The 17107-nt window shown below is 32.6% G+C and overlaps 2 protein-coding genes across 2 annotated transcripts; both read right to left on the bottom strand.

The window, feature by feature from the left end:
* Positions 1-1228: 1228 nt before the first annotated feature.
* On the bottom strand, positions 1229-5518 carry LOC114407665 (double-stranded RNA-binding protein 2-like). Its single transcript, XM_028370846.1, has 4 exons — positions 5290-5518; positions 3849-4096; positions 2718-2937; positions 1229-2544 (listed from the first exon to the last, which is right to left on the bottom strand). Exons 2-4 carry the CDS (start codon positions 4092-4094, stop codon positions 1391-1393), a joined length of 1620 nt encoding a protein of 539 aa, XP_028226647.1. The 5' UTR covers positions 4095-4096; positions 5290-5518; the 3' UTR covers positions 1229-1390.
* Positions 5519-7638: 2120 nt separating this feature from the next.
* LOC114407666 (acyltransferase-like protein At1g54570, chloroplastic) lies at positions 7639-16184 on the bottom strand. Its single transcript, XM_028370847.1, has 13 exons — positions 15522-16184; positions 14724-14775; positions 14368-14423; positions 13514-13672; positions 13301-13405; positions 12854-12960; positions 12355-12476; positions 11697-11805; positions 10910-11043; positions 9736-10105; positions 9150-9263; positions 8220-8305; positions 7639-8057 (listed from the first exon to the last, which is right to left on the bottom strand). Exons 1-13 carry the CDS (start codon positions 15913-15915, stop codon positions 7754-7756), a joined length of 2112 nt encoding a protein of 703 aa, XP_028226648.1. The 5' UTR covers positions 15916-16184; the 3' UTR covers positions 7639-7753.
* Between the last annotated feature and the right edge of the window lie 923 nt (positions 16185-17107).

Genomic DNA, 17107 nt, shown 5'->3' on the forward strand with positions numbered 1-17107 from the left:
CATTGAAATAAGAAGTTGGAGTTTGGCGTTTCTCTAATTTTTCTTCTATTTCCTCTTGTTTAAGTGTGGATATTTTTTTTTTTCTGTTCAATGATTAAATTGTTGATGTTGTAAAATTTAAACTTAAATTTTAAAGAATATCGATACATAGTGTAAATGAAAAGTTTGGTATATTATAACAAATAGTGTAATTTCTAACGTAGCCGACGGGAGAGTGGGAAAACCAGATTAATAAAACTACCCTGAGTTTAGCATTGTTTTTTCAGTTTGATGTTGTTGGAACTTGAAAATTAGAATATAAAGAGTATTACGGAAGTGACCTAAGTGAAGAAACCCCGACACATGTGACTACTCCCCATATAGTTTCGAGGAGGTTTGGGTAACGATAGGTAGACACGCCTCACATGTGACTGATGGCTAATAATTGATCTCCAATTGTTACAAGAAATGAAATTTGATATAAGTAGTTAATATTTTTATTGTTATAAATACAAGTAATTGCTAATAAGTAAGCTAAAGAAAGAAAAAAAAAAAGGAACGATCATAAGTAAATTATTGAGTAAATAATTTAGTTAATGAAAGTTATACAAGTTTATGTGTGTAATTATATATAGATTTATTTATTCATATTTAGCAGGAATCTCATGTTATCAGAGCTCTATTGGTAGGAGCCAGAAACACGTAAGAATAACATGATTTTTTTCTTTCTCCTTTTGTTGTAAGACTGTAAGAGTAGTAAGATTTGATCCTTACAAATAATGTTCGACATCACAACTTTTTTCCACATGCTATTGTTGTTTTTTTTTTAATTTGATTATTATCCAATGAAAACATCATATTAAACTATAATCACAAATAATTTGCTTATTTCATGCAACACTTTTTTATATAAAATGTTTTTAATACAATGCTTTTATATAATAAAAAAAATTGTATGTATTGTCACTGTAAGAAATTTTATGATATCAAATAATGAGAAATTATTGGTAGTATTGTAAAAATCAATAAATTTATGGTAGATGACGTGTTATAACTAACTAGAATACAATATAAAAATGTTTTGTACTATTAATGTATACACGACTTACTCAATACTCATTCATATAATATTCTCTTTTTTTTAATTTCTCTTTGTACAGAAATTCAATTGGTTATCCCGGAACAGATGGTTAACTCTGTAACCCAGTGTTCTTACTGAATCATCCTCCGGCCTAATTTGAATCCATTCAATAAATTTTGATGACATATATATATATTATATGTATTTCAAATTTATTGCTTCACATAAAATTATCAAGGAGATGCCTATTTTTACAGTAAATACCTGCAAAGGCACCATATTATTTGGAAAGAACTACTAGACTTGTTGATCTCTAACATGTATACTCACTCATATTCTAAGATGGCCAAGCTCAGAGCTAGTTCTTGGCACCTCTTTGTCTTCAGGTTTTAAATCTTCTTTTTCCTTGCTTTGGGACACCTCTGCCATGGATCTCCTTGGAGGAGCTGAGCAGACTGGAACTACTGATCTGATTCTCACAGCTGGTGCCATGAATAGAGGGGTAGGAGCTCTTATCATGCCAAACCTTTCATAGATAGGAATGCCCGGACTACGTGGAGTTCCGGTTCTCAACCTTGGTGCAACATGTTGTGGCCTTGAACCCACAAATGAAGTAGGGCACATGGTTCTCACAATGGAGGATGATGAAGCAGCTGGTGGTCTAAAACTTCTGTTGGAACTTGCTTGTGAGTGTGCTCTGAGAACAGATGAGTCAATACTGGATGGGTTTTGCAGCTCAGGATTAACGGGTCTGTGTACAGATCCCGTTCCCCAATGAGAATCACATTCAGATTTCTCACAATGTTCTCCTCCCAGCTCAGCATTTATACTTCTGCTTCCAGAGCCACCATGCCTCTGACTCTCATCCTCTGGAGCTGGTGTTAGGACTCTAGTTTCATTGCTAAAAGAGCAAACTGGGGGATCTTCTGTTTTTTCTTCTTGTATCTCTTTGATGGTTAGTGTTGACCTGCCCGTGTTTAACTCTGGACCAATTTGGTTTGAAGAATAAAATGAAGGGCTTGATGAAGGAATTGATAATTTTGGTCCTACAGGAACTGATGCCAACTCTCTAGCTGGAAAATAAAGGCAGTGGTCTGGCTGGAACACGGATTGCATTAACGGATAAATCTGTGAAGTAGATGGAATAATTGGTTGAATGGTTAGTGCCAATAGACGATTTTGTTGCTGCATAATTTGTTGTTGCTGCCAAATCTGATATAGAGCCACCTCTGGTGAGAAACTAGAGATTCCAAAATGCTGGCAATGCATAGGATACAAGTCTGTAGTTGGCTGAGTTGACACCAAAGAGGTTGTAGTGGACTTTTGCCATCCAAGTTGAATATCACTTTTGGAAAAGTTCTTTGAACCAGATGGGTGTAAACTTGCAAGGACCCGAGCAATGATTACTTGTTCCTGTTCTTCATTGCCTTTAGACTCTAGAGAAAATGAGGATGAAGTTGAAGAAGATAGATGATGCTCCGACACTAGAATGAAATTTAAAACAAATAGATTATAAGTTGTTAAGTCCTGGCAGGAAAGGCAGAAACATGTTAAAAAAGAAGGAATAAAAAGGTATGTTGAAGAGAAGATAAATTGAGGCAGACACCAAAAAAATGTGCATATAAAGAATATATGACCACAGAAGCAAAATGCTCACATTTTCTCAATGCAGACCAAGCAGCCATGGCAGCATTTTTCTGAGCCTGTTTCTTGGTCCTAGATGGGTCTCCAGTAAAATGCATTCCTGCAATCTCAACGGTACATGAGAAGTTAGGACCATGACCTGGTCCAGAACGAATGGTTGTATAAACAGGAAGATTCAGTCCAGCTCTATGAGCAGTTTCCTGGAGCAAATTCTTGTATACTCCTGTTTCATCCTGCCAATATCCAAATAAAAAAGAGTATATTAAAAAAGTTAAATTTAATGAATTAAACATCCTCTACATCCTTGGGAGGAAAAAGTATAATACTACAAAAGAAGATAAAAAAAGGGAACTACAAAATTAGAACACATTTGTATTGCACTTTTCATCAACAACAGGATTGGGAAATGCAGTGAAGACCTAAATGGCAAGGTATGTTTGGCCCTGATGTTGGTTGGTTAGCATGTTTGCCCTTCAAAGATAGAGGCACAAGTTGATATTTAACCCATGATGAGTGTTACAGGGAGAAAGCTAAACTTGGAAATTCAGCTAACCAATATTGATGAATGATCTAGACAACAATGATAAGTTAGGTTAGGAGGACCAGGTAGGTATTGGTTCTTAAAAACTGGGAACTGAACACATATATATTAGTCATAAAAGTGATAAAACCATGAAGAAGTTAACTAACTTTACATATTTGATGCAGTGATGCCACCAATACAAAAGGGTCAAGCAAAGGAGTGCCACGAGGGCACTGATTAAAAACATTAAATAACCTTATTAAATCTCAAAAAGTAAGTGTTCAATGATTTTTACATTTTTTATACAATAAATGCTTCCTTTTCCAACATAAATTTGCTACTTTTGTTTCTTAAGGGCACTAGTTAACATTTGCCCAGACTTAATATTACAATATTGAATATTCTTATAGGAAGAATTGTTTTTCCAATAATTGACCCAAAAAGTGGGAGCATATGATAATTTGTTCCAATATTTCAAGGTCAGAAGAGTGACACTTCAAATGACAATGGATAAGCCATGATGCACTTAACAAGTCAACCAAGTGATTACAATTTTGAAGAAAGAAAGAAACATAACTGAAATCTAGGAAGGGGTTTGACGAAAAATTCCCATTTGCCTACCAGAACTCTTGCTGCCAAAGCTCTAGAGGGACCTCTTTTTGCAAGAGTGTTAAGAGCCACTTCAGCTGCTGCATGTTCTGCCTGTCTAAGAGTAGAGCAGAATGTAGGGCTTTCAAAGGTCTCTCCATTAAAGTTGACAGTTGCTTTAAAACGAGGAGCATGATCTGGCCCTTCGCGAATGCATGAATAGGCCGGCAAATTAAAACAGCTTCTTTGAGCCAATTCTTGCAACCGATTCTTATACATGTCTGCAAACAAATAAAAAGTTAAAAAGGAATTCAATTTTTTATAATTTAAGGTGGAGGAGTAAAGGGAAGAAGAAAGAAAACTTCAGCTATTCTAGCAAAAAGTTCTGCGTATGAATAGTTTACCCCCACAACAGTTACATAATAAATAAACATCATAACAATACTATGTGAGAACGTGATAAGAAATTCATCACATAATATGGGTGAGTAACATACTACTATATAATATTACCACTACATTTTGCTCTCTTCTATTTAATAACAAAAACTCATATCAGCATAACATCCTATGCTTAGATCTCTTCACTCTTTAAAGACAAAAAACAAAGAAGCCTCTTCAACTAGACGAGCTAGAAATTTTTAAAATTTTAATAGTTTAAAAAGGGAAGGCAAACAACATCAGTAACATCTCCATTTCTCTTAAATTGCCTGCCATTAAACCAAAGATCAATCACATTCTTCATCCACTTAACACCAACCACGCACTTGATTACTGTGCATATGTCAACACCAGAAATGCTAGCAACAGACTCTAACGTATTCTCTTGAACACACTTTCTACCATTAGTTGAAATTTATTGGAAATCACAAAAAATCATGAGTCTCACTAATGGTTTTCAATCTTGGGTAGAGAATATATTTGAAAGAGTGTATTAAATAGTGTGTTTCTAGCACTCTGTGTCAACACACTCTTGGATAGGCGATCTAAGGATTAATTCCACAAAGTAACAAAAACTGATTGATAAACTTAACTAAACAACAAAAAAAATATCTTAACATACACTAATCGAATTCATTTCTATATAAATTCGATAATATTAACAGTACAATAATTTCAGTTGTTTTTTGTACATTCCAACAAACTTTTCCAGGAATAATTTACACAGACAAAAGAAGAATCATCATTTTATTCAACCTCGTTCCAAATAAATGTGAAACGTAAAATCACAGTGACACGAAGAAACTCTCGAAACCCCTAACAGTAAGTAGCTAAACAGTTGAAGAATGAAACAGAACCGCTTGTCTTATATAACTCAGCATCTACCAAACAACCCAGTGGAGCAATATTCACCACGATCAAACCCATTAACGGCAAATTCATAAGAAAACAGCTCAGAAATTGCATTGATAAAACTAAAAGAAAGGTTATAGAAAATAAGCAAAGAAAGCATGGAGCACCGAATGAATCGGACCTTTTTTTTCTTTCGAGGTAGTGTGAAAAGAAAGGATCTGAGGCAGAAAATGAAGTTTAAAAGTAATAGAGAGCGTCCAAATCTTTTGAGTGTTCCATTGGAGAAAAAAAGTGAAGAAGGAGACAGAATAATAAAAGTAACAGTAGATGGGATTTATTAGCTACAGAACAGAACAGAACAACGATGTTGTATTTGCGTGCCGGTTTTCTGCTTAGGAAAGCAAAAGCAAAAGCTGTATTTATGGTTAAGCTAGCATTCATTCATGGTAACTGCTTATCCTGGTTTTAAGGTAAATTTAAGTCATCAATACTTTGAAATTAAAAAGAAATATTCATGAGGATTTTTTTCTTCTTTTGAGAAAGTTTGTGCAATTGGATCTTTCAGATGATCAACATATCACACTTATAAATTATTCATCAATAATATTTATTATAATAAAATATTCTTACAAAATAATCATTATAGTTCTATATAATCTTATTCAAATATTTATAAAATAATTATTAATGTTTTTTTCTAATAAAAAATATTTTAAAATATTCTATTATTTTTTTTATACCTTTTGGTTAACATTTTTAAATGTATTGTAGTTGCATCCTCTAAATTTATACCGCAACGACACGTAGTATTTTAGAAAAGAAAATCTTTTTTTAGTAAATAAATAATTATGAAATAGAGAATAACGCAAGAGAATTTGAAGATTTTGGGAATTCTACCTCTTTGGGGGCTAATTTTAATTTCCTTGCTTTTAGGTAATAAAAATATCCGATGAAATTATCTGTAAATTTTAAAATTCTTTGTAAAAAAATCCTAATATAGCATTTCAGTGTGGACCATTTTAATCTGTCAAAAAAAAAAGTGTGGAACATTTTAAATTCTTTTAAAAAATACATTACTTTCTTAAAATTTTACATCCAAACACGCAATAACTGTATTTCTCTTAATTGATAGTAACCATGTCAAGTTTAGTATTTTATGGACCTAAGGGAGATGTACAGTTCATTTTTTACAGGAACAATTAATTTGAGTAAAGCTTCCCATGTTACATGCACAATTTAGCGGTACAGTACATTAATCATTGTCATTGATAAGATAGTTGTAATTGATTAATACTTTGGCACTGCTCTTACATATAACAAACCACTAAATTTGTAACAATTAAGGTTTTGAATTTGATATAGAAGTACAGTTTTACTGTAATTTATTTTTTTCTTACAGGAAGCCCATAAGAAATATATATTAAAAAAGAATGCAAGGCATCAGTACATTACTAATGGGGCTTCCTGTTGGGGAACATGTTTGAGACACTTCCTTAGGTTGGAAACAGTTCACGCTTCTATCACATTGGTGCCATGGATCATGATAAGAAGAGGGACCAAGGAGATATCATAAAATGTAAAGGGACCGAGAATTTTATGAAAGCAAGTTAATCTCTTACTTTATCGTGGTGTTAATTGTAAAAATTATATTTATTCCGGGAAAGAAAAATATTTTTAAGATAATAACAAAATTTTAAAGAATAATTCTATTAATAAATAAATATTTAAAAGTAAGACATAAAATTTATTTTTGATTTGAGTTCTTTTCAGTCTAAGTATATTCATAATTTTTAACTTAATAAAAAATTATTTAATATTTAATGCAAATTTTAATAAATATATTCATTTATAATAAGATTATGATTTATATGATAATAAAATAACTTTTGATAAAATTGTTTTTGATTTATTGATTAATTTTTAAATAATTTCGATAATAATAAGAAATAAAGTTTGAAAAAGTTAAGTTTTGAGAATAAAGGATAATTGAAAAAAAAATTTAAAAATGTGCAATATATATAATAATATTTATAAATACAATAATCTAATATTAGTAATGATCTTCGTATAGCTTCTATGTAACCATATGAACTTATACTTTGATTTATCAAAAATACATTACTTTCCAATCCCGCATGTGAATGAAGTTAACAAAAACAACATTCTTGCTTCTTTTTTTTGTATTTTGTTTGTTTTTAAAGGATTTCCTTCATTAGTCTTCAAGCAATTACATCAAAATTTAATTTCCTTGACGTAATTAAATTCTACACAGCAGAGATAACAAGTGGAAAAAATTTTGAAAAATGAAAACAGAATTAACAATAATAAAATTTAGATAACAACCTCATATTATAAAACGTGCTTGTATTACCATAAAAGCAGAAAACCTTTTATTTTTTAATAAAATAAACAATTTATTATTTTTTTTAAAAGAAGCGGATCATGTTTGTTTCTTAAAAAAACATTTTTAATTTTTTTTTAAAAAAATTAAACAAACTAGTCTATTATTAATTCTGAAATTAAACTTACGTTAAAAACAAAATTAAAATAAAGTGATATTTTATTAGAATAATGGCCATGTACATGTACCTGTTTAAGAATAATTATGATTACATAAAAAGAGTATTATATATCAAAAACATTTTTCAGGGCTTAAATGATGGCGTTGGATCAGTTTCGTGAGGATAAAATATCTGATACATTTTCCTATCGACGAAGTTCCTGTATGGATCCTCCTCCCTCTTCTTGATCAAGTAATTTAAATTGTGTTCAACTTCTGACTTAATCTCAAGGTACATTTGGTTGGCACTTTCTCTGTCTTTTAGAATCTTATCCATGCCTTTTGTTTTTATGGGCTTCCCAAATAGAAAGTAAAAGCGACCTGGTATCTTTGGTAGAAGCACTGGAAAAGTGAGATTTTGGTTTGCCACCTCGCCACTTGTTTCATCTCTGGATATCAACAAAACACACGAGTTTGGGGATATATCAGCTATATATCTTATTTATTCCATTGTTTTAAGAGTAAACTATCACCAATCCCTAAAAATGTAACGTGCTGTCATAATCTTTGAAACTAAAGAAATAAACATTACTGAGATGGAGAATAATTACCTAAACTTAACTGAGTCACGATTCATATTTCTTATACGATCGTTGACTATGGGGATCTTCATTAAGTCGTTGTAGTCAAGAACTAACTGTAAAATTCAAGGGAAGTCCAATCAAAAGGCAAGTACAATTAATCGAAGCTCAAGCATTGCAAGGAAAAAAAAGGTCTTGTTAACCGGTGCTTGTTAAAGGGTTAAAAAGAGAAAATTGGAAATCATATGGGAGCACGTTTCTACACATCCCAACAACAAAAAAAAAAGTTTTTACTTCTTTAACCAGTGCCCCTAGGATAACAACAATTTTCTTCTCATTCCTCTCCCACCCAGCTATTTTCATTATTCAACTTAATACTTCTCGGAACGTTAATTGAGACATTTAATATAATGAACATTCCTAAAAGGCTTATAAAAAAATATCTTTTGATGAAAGAGGTCTAATACCATTTACAATGCCACTAACTCCACTGTTAACATTAAACGTTATCACACTCCCCCTCCACAAATGTCTACCAAAACAAGCAAGCCTACTAGATTATACCATGCTAGATTTTAGCTTAAAACCAATTGATACTAAGTGACCATCACTTGACCAAGCAGAATGGACAGGCTCCACTGTTAACATCACTTGACCAAGCAGAATGGACAGGCTAAATTATGGATGTGGCTCCTCTAAATTGTGCAACTTACTTTAAAGGACAAAGTAATAAATCTGAGTTGTTAATAAGAAAATCAACTATGGATAAGATGTGCACATGCATAACAAATCATGAGTGTATTGGAATATTAATCATTAATTTTCTCTTCAATAACTGAAATTACTTTACTAATATTTACTTTAGAGGAGCCAAAACCCTAAACTATTATGGTTAAAAAAGTAAAAGTCTGTAGCCGAAAGGGAAAAAAGAGACTTGGAGAAGAGAAATAAGAAACCTACTTCAGCTAAATCATCTTCACCTACAGCTCCAAATGGCACAATTGTGGCACCAAATCGTGCTGCCATTCTCACAAATTCTGGGTGATCAGGCCAAGTCAACTTGTATGCTTCCCCCTAGCAATTAGAGCATGGTCGGTCAGTTTTAAGAAGGTAGAACCATCATCACATAACAGTCAGTGCTGATCCCAAAGATTGACAAGCATGATAAATCAACAAAAACAAAAATAGTGCAAACTTGACGTGTATAGTCTGAACTTGTTTTTTCATATAGTGGCAAAAATCACCAAGTATATTAAAAAAAGGTTTTGGTAGAGGCCCATAATCCATTATACTGTATGTTATATGCATGTCATGATTCTTTCTGAAAAATGAAATGAAATTAACTTAATTGCTATTTTATATCTTGACTTCCTTATCAATTTCCCTCTGCTATTACCTTCCCCTCTGTTCTTATAATGTATGATCAATTATGGTTTAATAATGTGAGAGCATTAAATAACTAAATCATAAATACTGCACAAGAAAACCTGAATATTTCTTTTTTTGTTGGAAAGAATCCTAGATGAAACAATAAAACTCAATGTACCTTATAATGGAGAGCCTCACGCGCACCACCAGGATATAGGAGAACATGTGACTTTGTTGAAAGCAATTTGAAAATATTGCTTGCTGAAACAGGCACCCCACCAAATATCTTCACCCAATCAATCATAGAAAACTCAGAAGACCAAGACTCAACTTTAGGCCTGAACAGCTCAGGATGGGCTATTCCACGAAGCACAATACCCTTCTCACTTAAAAATCCATCTGTGAGTGAGATAAGCTCTAACCCCAACAACATGTGATAACCAACATATAAGACAGGACCTTCATCTGGAACACCAGAGAGACCTTTTGTAATCTTTCCATCCTCCAATGTTGAGAAAAATACAGATCCAGTAACAGAACGAAATGATCTGCCATACATCAGTAGCATATCAGCTTTAAACTTTGGGAACACGAGCTAATTAAATTGTTAAAGAAGATTATTGAAGTAAGGCAGACATAAATTGCATGCGTGAGCCAAACAGAATAAGGATTTAAGTCCGAGGTTTCACATTTACTTAATATACATACAGATACACATCTGTACACCGCTTTCTTCATTTAGGTACATTGCATTAAACCATTACTATAGAGATAAATATAACCAAAAAACTAAAATGGTCACTTTCAAAACTAAGGATTCTATATTGTTAGAAGGAATAAATTAAAGAGATTAATTGTTTGAAATTGAGGAATAAATCATGGAAATAAATTATTTGAAGTTAGACACATAAGCTGTATGTCAATCAATTCAATATGGTCTGTCGAAATTCAAATTGATTAAATTTAAGTGATAGTATTCTTGATGCAGGAAGGGTCGTGTTCCTTACAAAGACAGTAGATCCTCCAAGTCCTTTCATTCAAGAGTGAGTATTCAAATTTATTATATAAGGGTTGATAGATAACAAAAGGCACATTGACTGGCACAATGGTGGGATGCTTGAGTCCTCTTTCAAGAAGCAGCCTCCAACTTCAAACCCCACTAATGTCAACTTTGAAGTTTATAATCGAGAAAAGGTATGACAACTGGTTCAACAAGGATCTGTTCTTGTTTACGTGAAAATGCTAAGAGTATGAGTCACACCCCTTCCCCCACCCATCAATGCAACAATGACATTAACAGATTTCTAACAAGAACCATATACAATGAGAATAATATTGCCAAATCAAATTACCCAACTACTTGATCCATTGCATATCTGAATTCTGTCATACTGGGAGGTATGAAATCCCTGACCAAATCATGCCTCCTTGAGCGACGGTACATGCAAGTTCCCTTGATGATTGTCAGCAAACCAATACCATCTTCCTGCACTACCATGTAAAATACAATTAATCAACTAAGATAGAGCTGAGTTGTACTTGTTATCACAGCTTAAAATAAAAAACACATCCGTAGTAGATATTATGCAAAAAGTAACAGCTTAAAATAAAAAAATACATTCTTTTGTTGGCCTATTAGTCCGTGGAAGAGTACCAGAATTTAAAATGTTCTTTAGAGTATCTGTCATTACAATATTTTTTTTTAATTGAAAGTAATAAACATAGATAATTTCATAAAAATTGAAAAATAAATCACAGTATAAGATAAACTTTATTTTTTTCAAACCAATGTAAAATAAGCTTTACAAAAGCAATTAAAGTGTATGTTAAACCCTCAATTTGGTCCTCCAAAGTTACATGCGCCCCCACATTAGATGGTCGAATTTAGAAGTTACAAGTTCACTGGAAAATATCCCACGACTTTATTAATGATAGTAGCAAGTAGTCTCACTTGACACACCCGTTATACAGGGGTTATCAAGTGAGAGCATTATCTTATTATAAAAGGTGGAAGGGACTAATTTTGATCATTCAATCTCAAATGGATAGTCAAAATTATAAGTTACATACATATTCGCTTGAAAATATCCTACAACTTTTTTTATGATAGTTGCAAGTATATATATTCATTTCACATACCAGGAGAAGTGTGTGTCCACTGTCCTTAAAGACACGAACTTTGCAGTTTTGCAATAATCCCATGAGTCTTTGAGCTTCGTTTATGCTGGGAAGCATGTTGTCCTTGCCACTAGAATGGAAACTTTGTTGATGTCAATTCTCAACTCTCAATTGAAAATATTAACTAGAAAGTAACTTGTACACTTTAATTAATATGAACATGAGAGTCTCAAAATTGGGAGTAAAAAAAGGTAAAGTCATACACAGAACATCATTGACACAGTTTATATATATATATATATATATATATAGGGAGTGTATGAAGTGACAACAGTTCTCATTTTAAAAATTATGACAACTATAAATCTGGGTGACACAACCATACATGGTCTGTATTTGTAGCTCTCATTTCTCACAAAAAAGAGAGTTCTCATCTGACACTATATATAGTGGGTGTATCAAGTGAAAACAATTTTCATTTTACGAATGCGAGAACTAAAAATCTAGACCCTACAACCATTAATGGATGATCGTGATGATATTGTGGCATAATTCTTGTGTTATATTACAATATTTAGATTTGTGAGGCAATTAGAAGAACCTTTTTCAAGTATGATGAAAAGAAAAATTGTACACAAATTATTATCATGAGAGGTGTCAAGTCTAGAGAGAGTAAAACCTAGCAAGTACAAGAACTTCAGCTTTAACAGCATGAATACGTGAATTAGCATATGCAGCAGCTGATTTGAGAAGTTTCAGCTTCCAAAGAAGAGTATCCCTTGGTATAATATCAGCCAGCTCCTGACAATAGATAATACAGTAAAATACAGATTGACAGCTCAATATAATCCCATATTATATGAACTTTAAGAATTTGTCTAGAAAATAGAACAAGGAAAAGGGATAGAGGAAAAAGACATGACAGATACTACTACAATCTAGAAAATAAGAGGGATACTTAAACAACCATAAGGTTTACCAACAAGGCGAAAAAGAAAGGTTCATAATTGCGTATGTGTTAGTGTGTTACAAAAATTTAGGAGCTAAATCCATGCCGAGAGCTTGTTATTGTTGTCAATTAACTAAAATTAGATACAATATAGCCAATAGCCCTTAACATCAAGTAAAAGAACAGAGAGACAGAGAGACCAAAGGACAGAATATCAAAAGCTTCTTACAGGAAGACACGGCAGCAATGCAGTAAGGTTGTATGACAATTGTTCAATTTTTTTGGCAGGAGGAAGCTTATTGTCAATATTGACTGATGCCATCTTCACTGGATCACCTGATGTTGTTAAATATTACAACGTATATGAATTAATAACAGATATAGATCTGGAAAATTTGTTATGATACTGATATTAACTTATCTTTTGTGAGCACTCATTCAGTTGTACCAGAACATAGAGATTAGGCCTTTTTGTTTTCCATTTGGTTGTTATCCGCCTAGTAATGTGATACACTAGTGTATATATATGTATCATTACATGTACTCTGATATCTTGAAATTCCTTTTTTAATGTTCTTAGAATTGGATTAAAGATATCTATAGTATTTGCAAATGAATTATATCTTCATAAAAATGTAAATGTAACAACTAGAATCTTAAGAAACAGATTATTTACCCATGATAAAACTAAGAAGAAAGGGAACAGCAACATGCAGTTCGTCAGGCAAAGCTTCCATGAAAGGAAACAAAGGTTGCAACTGAGATTGGCCGAAGGATGTAGCTATGATTGAAAGGCATATTGTCAGATTACACTTGAAAATTGACAAGACATCACCAGCAAAATACATTAACAAATTTGACAAAAAGGAAAAAGCATTGATAGACTCACCTGGATTGGCTAATATCAGTACTAGGTCAACTGTTGGATTGCGAGCAGCAACTGCAAGTGCTAAACTTCCACCAAAAGAATCACCTACCAGATAGATTGGTTTATTTGGAGACAAAGCACATTCGAGCTTGACAGCTTCTCCAACAAGTTTCACCAGCCCTTCAAAAATTTGAAAATAAAAAAAGGAAAACTCTCAGTTTAAGTTTAGATAATGGCACCAGACAGTCATGGCTTGCATGTTTTTTTATTCATTTCTAAAATTTTACAAAGCATTTTAGGTTTGCTTAATTTTTAGGGGGGGGGGGGGGAATTCTTTTTATTCAGAAACCTCAAAGGAAGGTTTGATTATAGACACAAAATAAGCTAATCTAAACACACACCAAATGATCTGCCAACTATTATACAACAATAATTAGAAGAACTAGTGACATGTTAGAATAGAAGCCTATCTTATCTTACAACAATCTAACAAGAAAATTGAAATCCAAATTCAAAAGTAATTTTCAAAAGAAACTTGTTGATTCCTGACATAACAAAAACATAATGTAAAGGCTTAAATATATTGAAGATTCCTGATAAATGACTGATTTTTGTTTTGGGTCCCTAATAAAAAAAGTTATTGCATTAGATCCCTGATATATTAAAACTTTTATTTTGACTCACTTTCGTCAATTAAGTGGTGACATGACACCATCTCAACCATTGATATATATTGGAAAGATATGTTCGCAAGGTGTCACGTCATCACTTAACTGACGGCAGGAAATAGTTATAAGTTACTGTCATTTAAATGCATCAACGGCAACACAAGAACCTTCAAAAGTTGACAAAAGCATACGTTAAAAAGCAAAGACCTTCAAATGGTGTTCGATCATGAACTGGAATATGCAAGCAACGAACTTCAAAAGCCCTGTAATGTAAAAAGTAGAGATCCAAAGAGTAAGCAAAATAAAATTGCATGAACCTACACAGAATAATTTTTCTAAACAATACAACAAGCATATCTCATCAAGAAGCTTAAATATTTCCATTAACCTTCAATCAGAACTGTCTATGACAGAAACAATCAGACCATTTTAAACCTGAGTAATGCCTCAGACATTCAATTTTAAAATGCCCATTCTAATCCTGCAGACTTATGTGTGCTAAACAAATGCCATTTTATGAAAAAATTTCCAGTAGCTATTCAAGCACAAAAAATACAACATACTTCCCAAGGGCTTGATGGTGCAAAGTGAGACCCAATCCTGTGCCATCCATCCCTGCATAAGTAAAACTAAAGAAATTTTAACACTGCATATTTAATTTTAGCATTCAATATAATAGCATTGAGTTAGTACACAATTTCAAGTTGGTGCCTGAAAGTAGCAATTTCTGCCACACTGTCACCTAAAACTAAAAGTGTTAATCTATACAAATCGGTGTTTTAGGATGAAACTTTTTTTAAGTTAAACACCCATTCACACTTTTACGGTCAAATTTACATAGACCTGCATTCTGAGGGAACCAAGTAACACAAGTTGCAACTTGCAGCTTTCAACCAAATTGTAGATTAATCTAAGATTGAAAACAATCAACCACAACCGCAAAGTTGAATAGAAGTAGAACCAACATCAAAAGAAAATCATTCAGTCCACTCAAAGAATAGCATGAAGAAAAGAAAAGGTGCTAGCAAGTAGCAACGCACTCCTTATAAGTTACTGACTTATCCTCTCTTATTGGTTAGTTTTATATTAAAAAAAACAAAAAACAAAAAAACTTATGAATCAAAAGTGAGGTTCATTAAACAATGAGATGACCTCTACAGTCTTGTGATTTCTAATGAATTTTAGCTAATAACGAAGAGTGTGTCTGAAAGAATGAGTTGCTAACTTTCTCCACAAGAAAAACAACTCCATCATCCCCAAAAGTCTCATACACATACAATTCACAGAAAGAGAGAGAGAGTAGCAATTAAAATCTGCAAGACATTAAATGCATGGATTGCAGCAGAAGCGTAAGTTTTTACCAGGTAAAAACAGGAGAGTGGGAGAATCCTTGAAAGGAGGCCCACATTCAAGTGGGCAAAACCATCGAGGTGGGCCTCCATCGGATTTACACATCTCCTTAGCTGCAGCAAAGTAATCTTCCACACTCCTTCTTCCATACCCATCATCCCAAAGTGCTGCCAAACCTTCTTCTTCTTCTTCTCCCCTCTTATTCTTCTTCTCTTCAACTCGCAAGAAAGGCACCTTCTTTTCCTCCTTCAGTAGCAAGGAACCATTCCGCGAAGAAGATCCGTTCACAGCTGCCACTGTTTCAGATTCAGATGACGACACCGCCCGAACTCCAATTCCAACTTCAAACCGGTGGTGCCTTACAGCACCGACATGTGAGGCTAGAAAACCCGTCACCGAGGCCATCAGTCACAACGGGAACGGAAGCTACTTTACTGTTAAACTTACGTTACATGCTAGTTTGCATGTTAAAGTAAAAATGAATGAAGCAAGAAATGAGTTTTCTGTTCTGTGAGGAAGGTCACGTGTTTTGTGTTTAGCGGAAAATGAAATGTAACGGTGAATGAGTGAGTGATAGAAGCAAAATTGCAGCGAAACACACGAATGGAAAAGAAAGGAGGTAGCCACACACCAAAATGCAAACGCTGGAACTCATTGTGCCAGACACACAAGATAACAAACATTCCGGTTGCGACAAATGGCAATAAAAGAAATGTGGGATTTCATTTTGTAAAGCATTTTTAGTTGGCACTTAAAATAAATGAAAATGATCTGAACCGGGAAAATAAATAAATAGTAAGGCAAAAAAAAAAGGTAACTGACTTTTTTCTTTCTGTAAAGGTAGTATTATTACTATATTCAATAAATTAAACAAAATATTTAACATTTTTAAAAAAAAATAAAGTAACCAATAATATATTTCAAATGTTTTTAATATAGAAAATATTCATAAAAATGTTGACTTGGTCAAACATAAAATTATTTAATATTTTTTTTAAAGATTGAATAAGATCACTAATTAAACTGGAAAAATCTAATATTATCAATTTATTCAGGCACTCAGTAGTAATACTTTGCTTTAGAATTTTCTGCATTTTTGCCTTACAAGAACTTTTACAAGTTGAAAAAACTTACTCTTTGTGGAAAATTGCTAATCAAAGGTGTTTGTTGGTCCGTAACGTAAGAAACACTTTAGAAAAGTTGAACAGAACACGAGCGGAACAATTGAAACTTGAAAGGGAACAGAACACGTGTTTTTTTTTTCTTTTGTCTCTTCAATTGTTTGGTATCATCTGAGAGAAGGAAATCAAGGAATATAGGTTAGGCTTAACTTAACTCTATAAAAAAAATTAAGATTAAACATCTGTGGATAGCGAATGAATGTTATTAAAACATTTAATAATTTCTTTTACCTCCATAAAAAAATAGATATTATTTCAATAAGATAATTTTTTTAAAAAATTATAAGACAAAAAGAGAATAAATCAATACTGACTTTAACACTTTATCCTTCTAAAATTGTAAAAAGAGAACAAGTTGAGTATGTAATATAGGTCTTATTTTAAAAAAAAAAAAAAGTGAATACACTTGATAACTT

The sequence above is a fragment of the Glycine soja genome, chromosome 3 (genome assembly GCF_004193775.1).
Source record: "Glycine soja cultivar W05 chromosome 3, ASM419377v2, whole genome shotgun sequence".
NCBI classification, from domain to species: domain Eukaryota; kingdom Viridiplantae; phylum Streptophyta; class Magnoliopsida; order Fabales; family Fabaceae; genus Glycine; species Glycine soja.

Coding starts and splice junctions, on each gene's coding strand:
- LOC114407666 (XM_028370847.1), bottom strand. CDS start 15,915: ATGGCCTCGGTGACGGGTTTTCTAGCCTCACATGTCGGTGCTGTAAGG. Junction 12,477..12,853: donor CATTGCTGCCGTGTCTTCCT/GTAAGAAGCTTT, acceptor ATCTATTGTCAG/GAGCTGGCTGATATTATACC. Junction 8,058..8,219: donor CGTGACTCAGTTAAGTTTAG/GTAATTATTCTC, acceptor GTTGATATCCAG/AGATGAAACAAGTGGCGAGG.
- LOC114407665 (XM_028370846.1), bottom strand. CDS start 4,094: ATGTATAAGAATCGGTTGCAAGAATTGGCTCAAAGAAGCTGTTTTAAT. Junction 2,938..3,848: donor CTTTGGCAGCAAGAGTTCTG/GTAGGCAAATGG, acceptor GGATATTGGCAG/GATGAAACAGGAGTATACAA. Junction 2,545..2,717: donor TTGGTCTGCATTGAGAAAAT/GTGAGCATTTTG, acceptor ATTTCATTCTAG/TGTCGGAGCATCATCTATCT.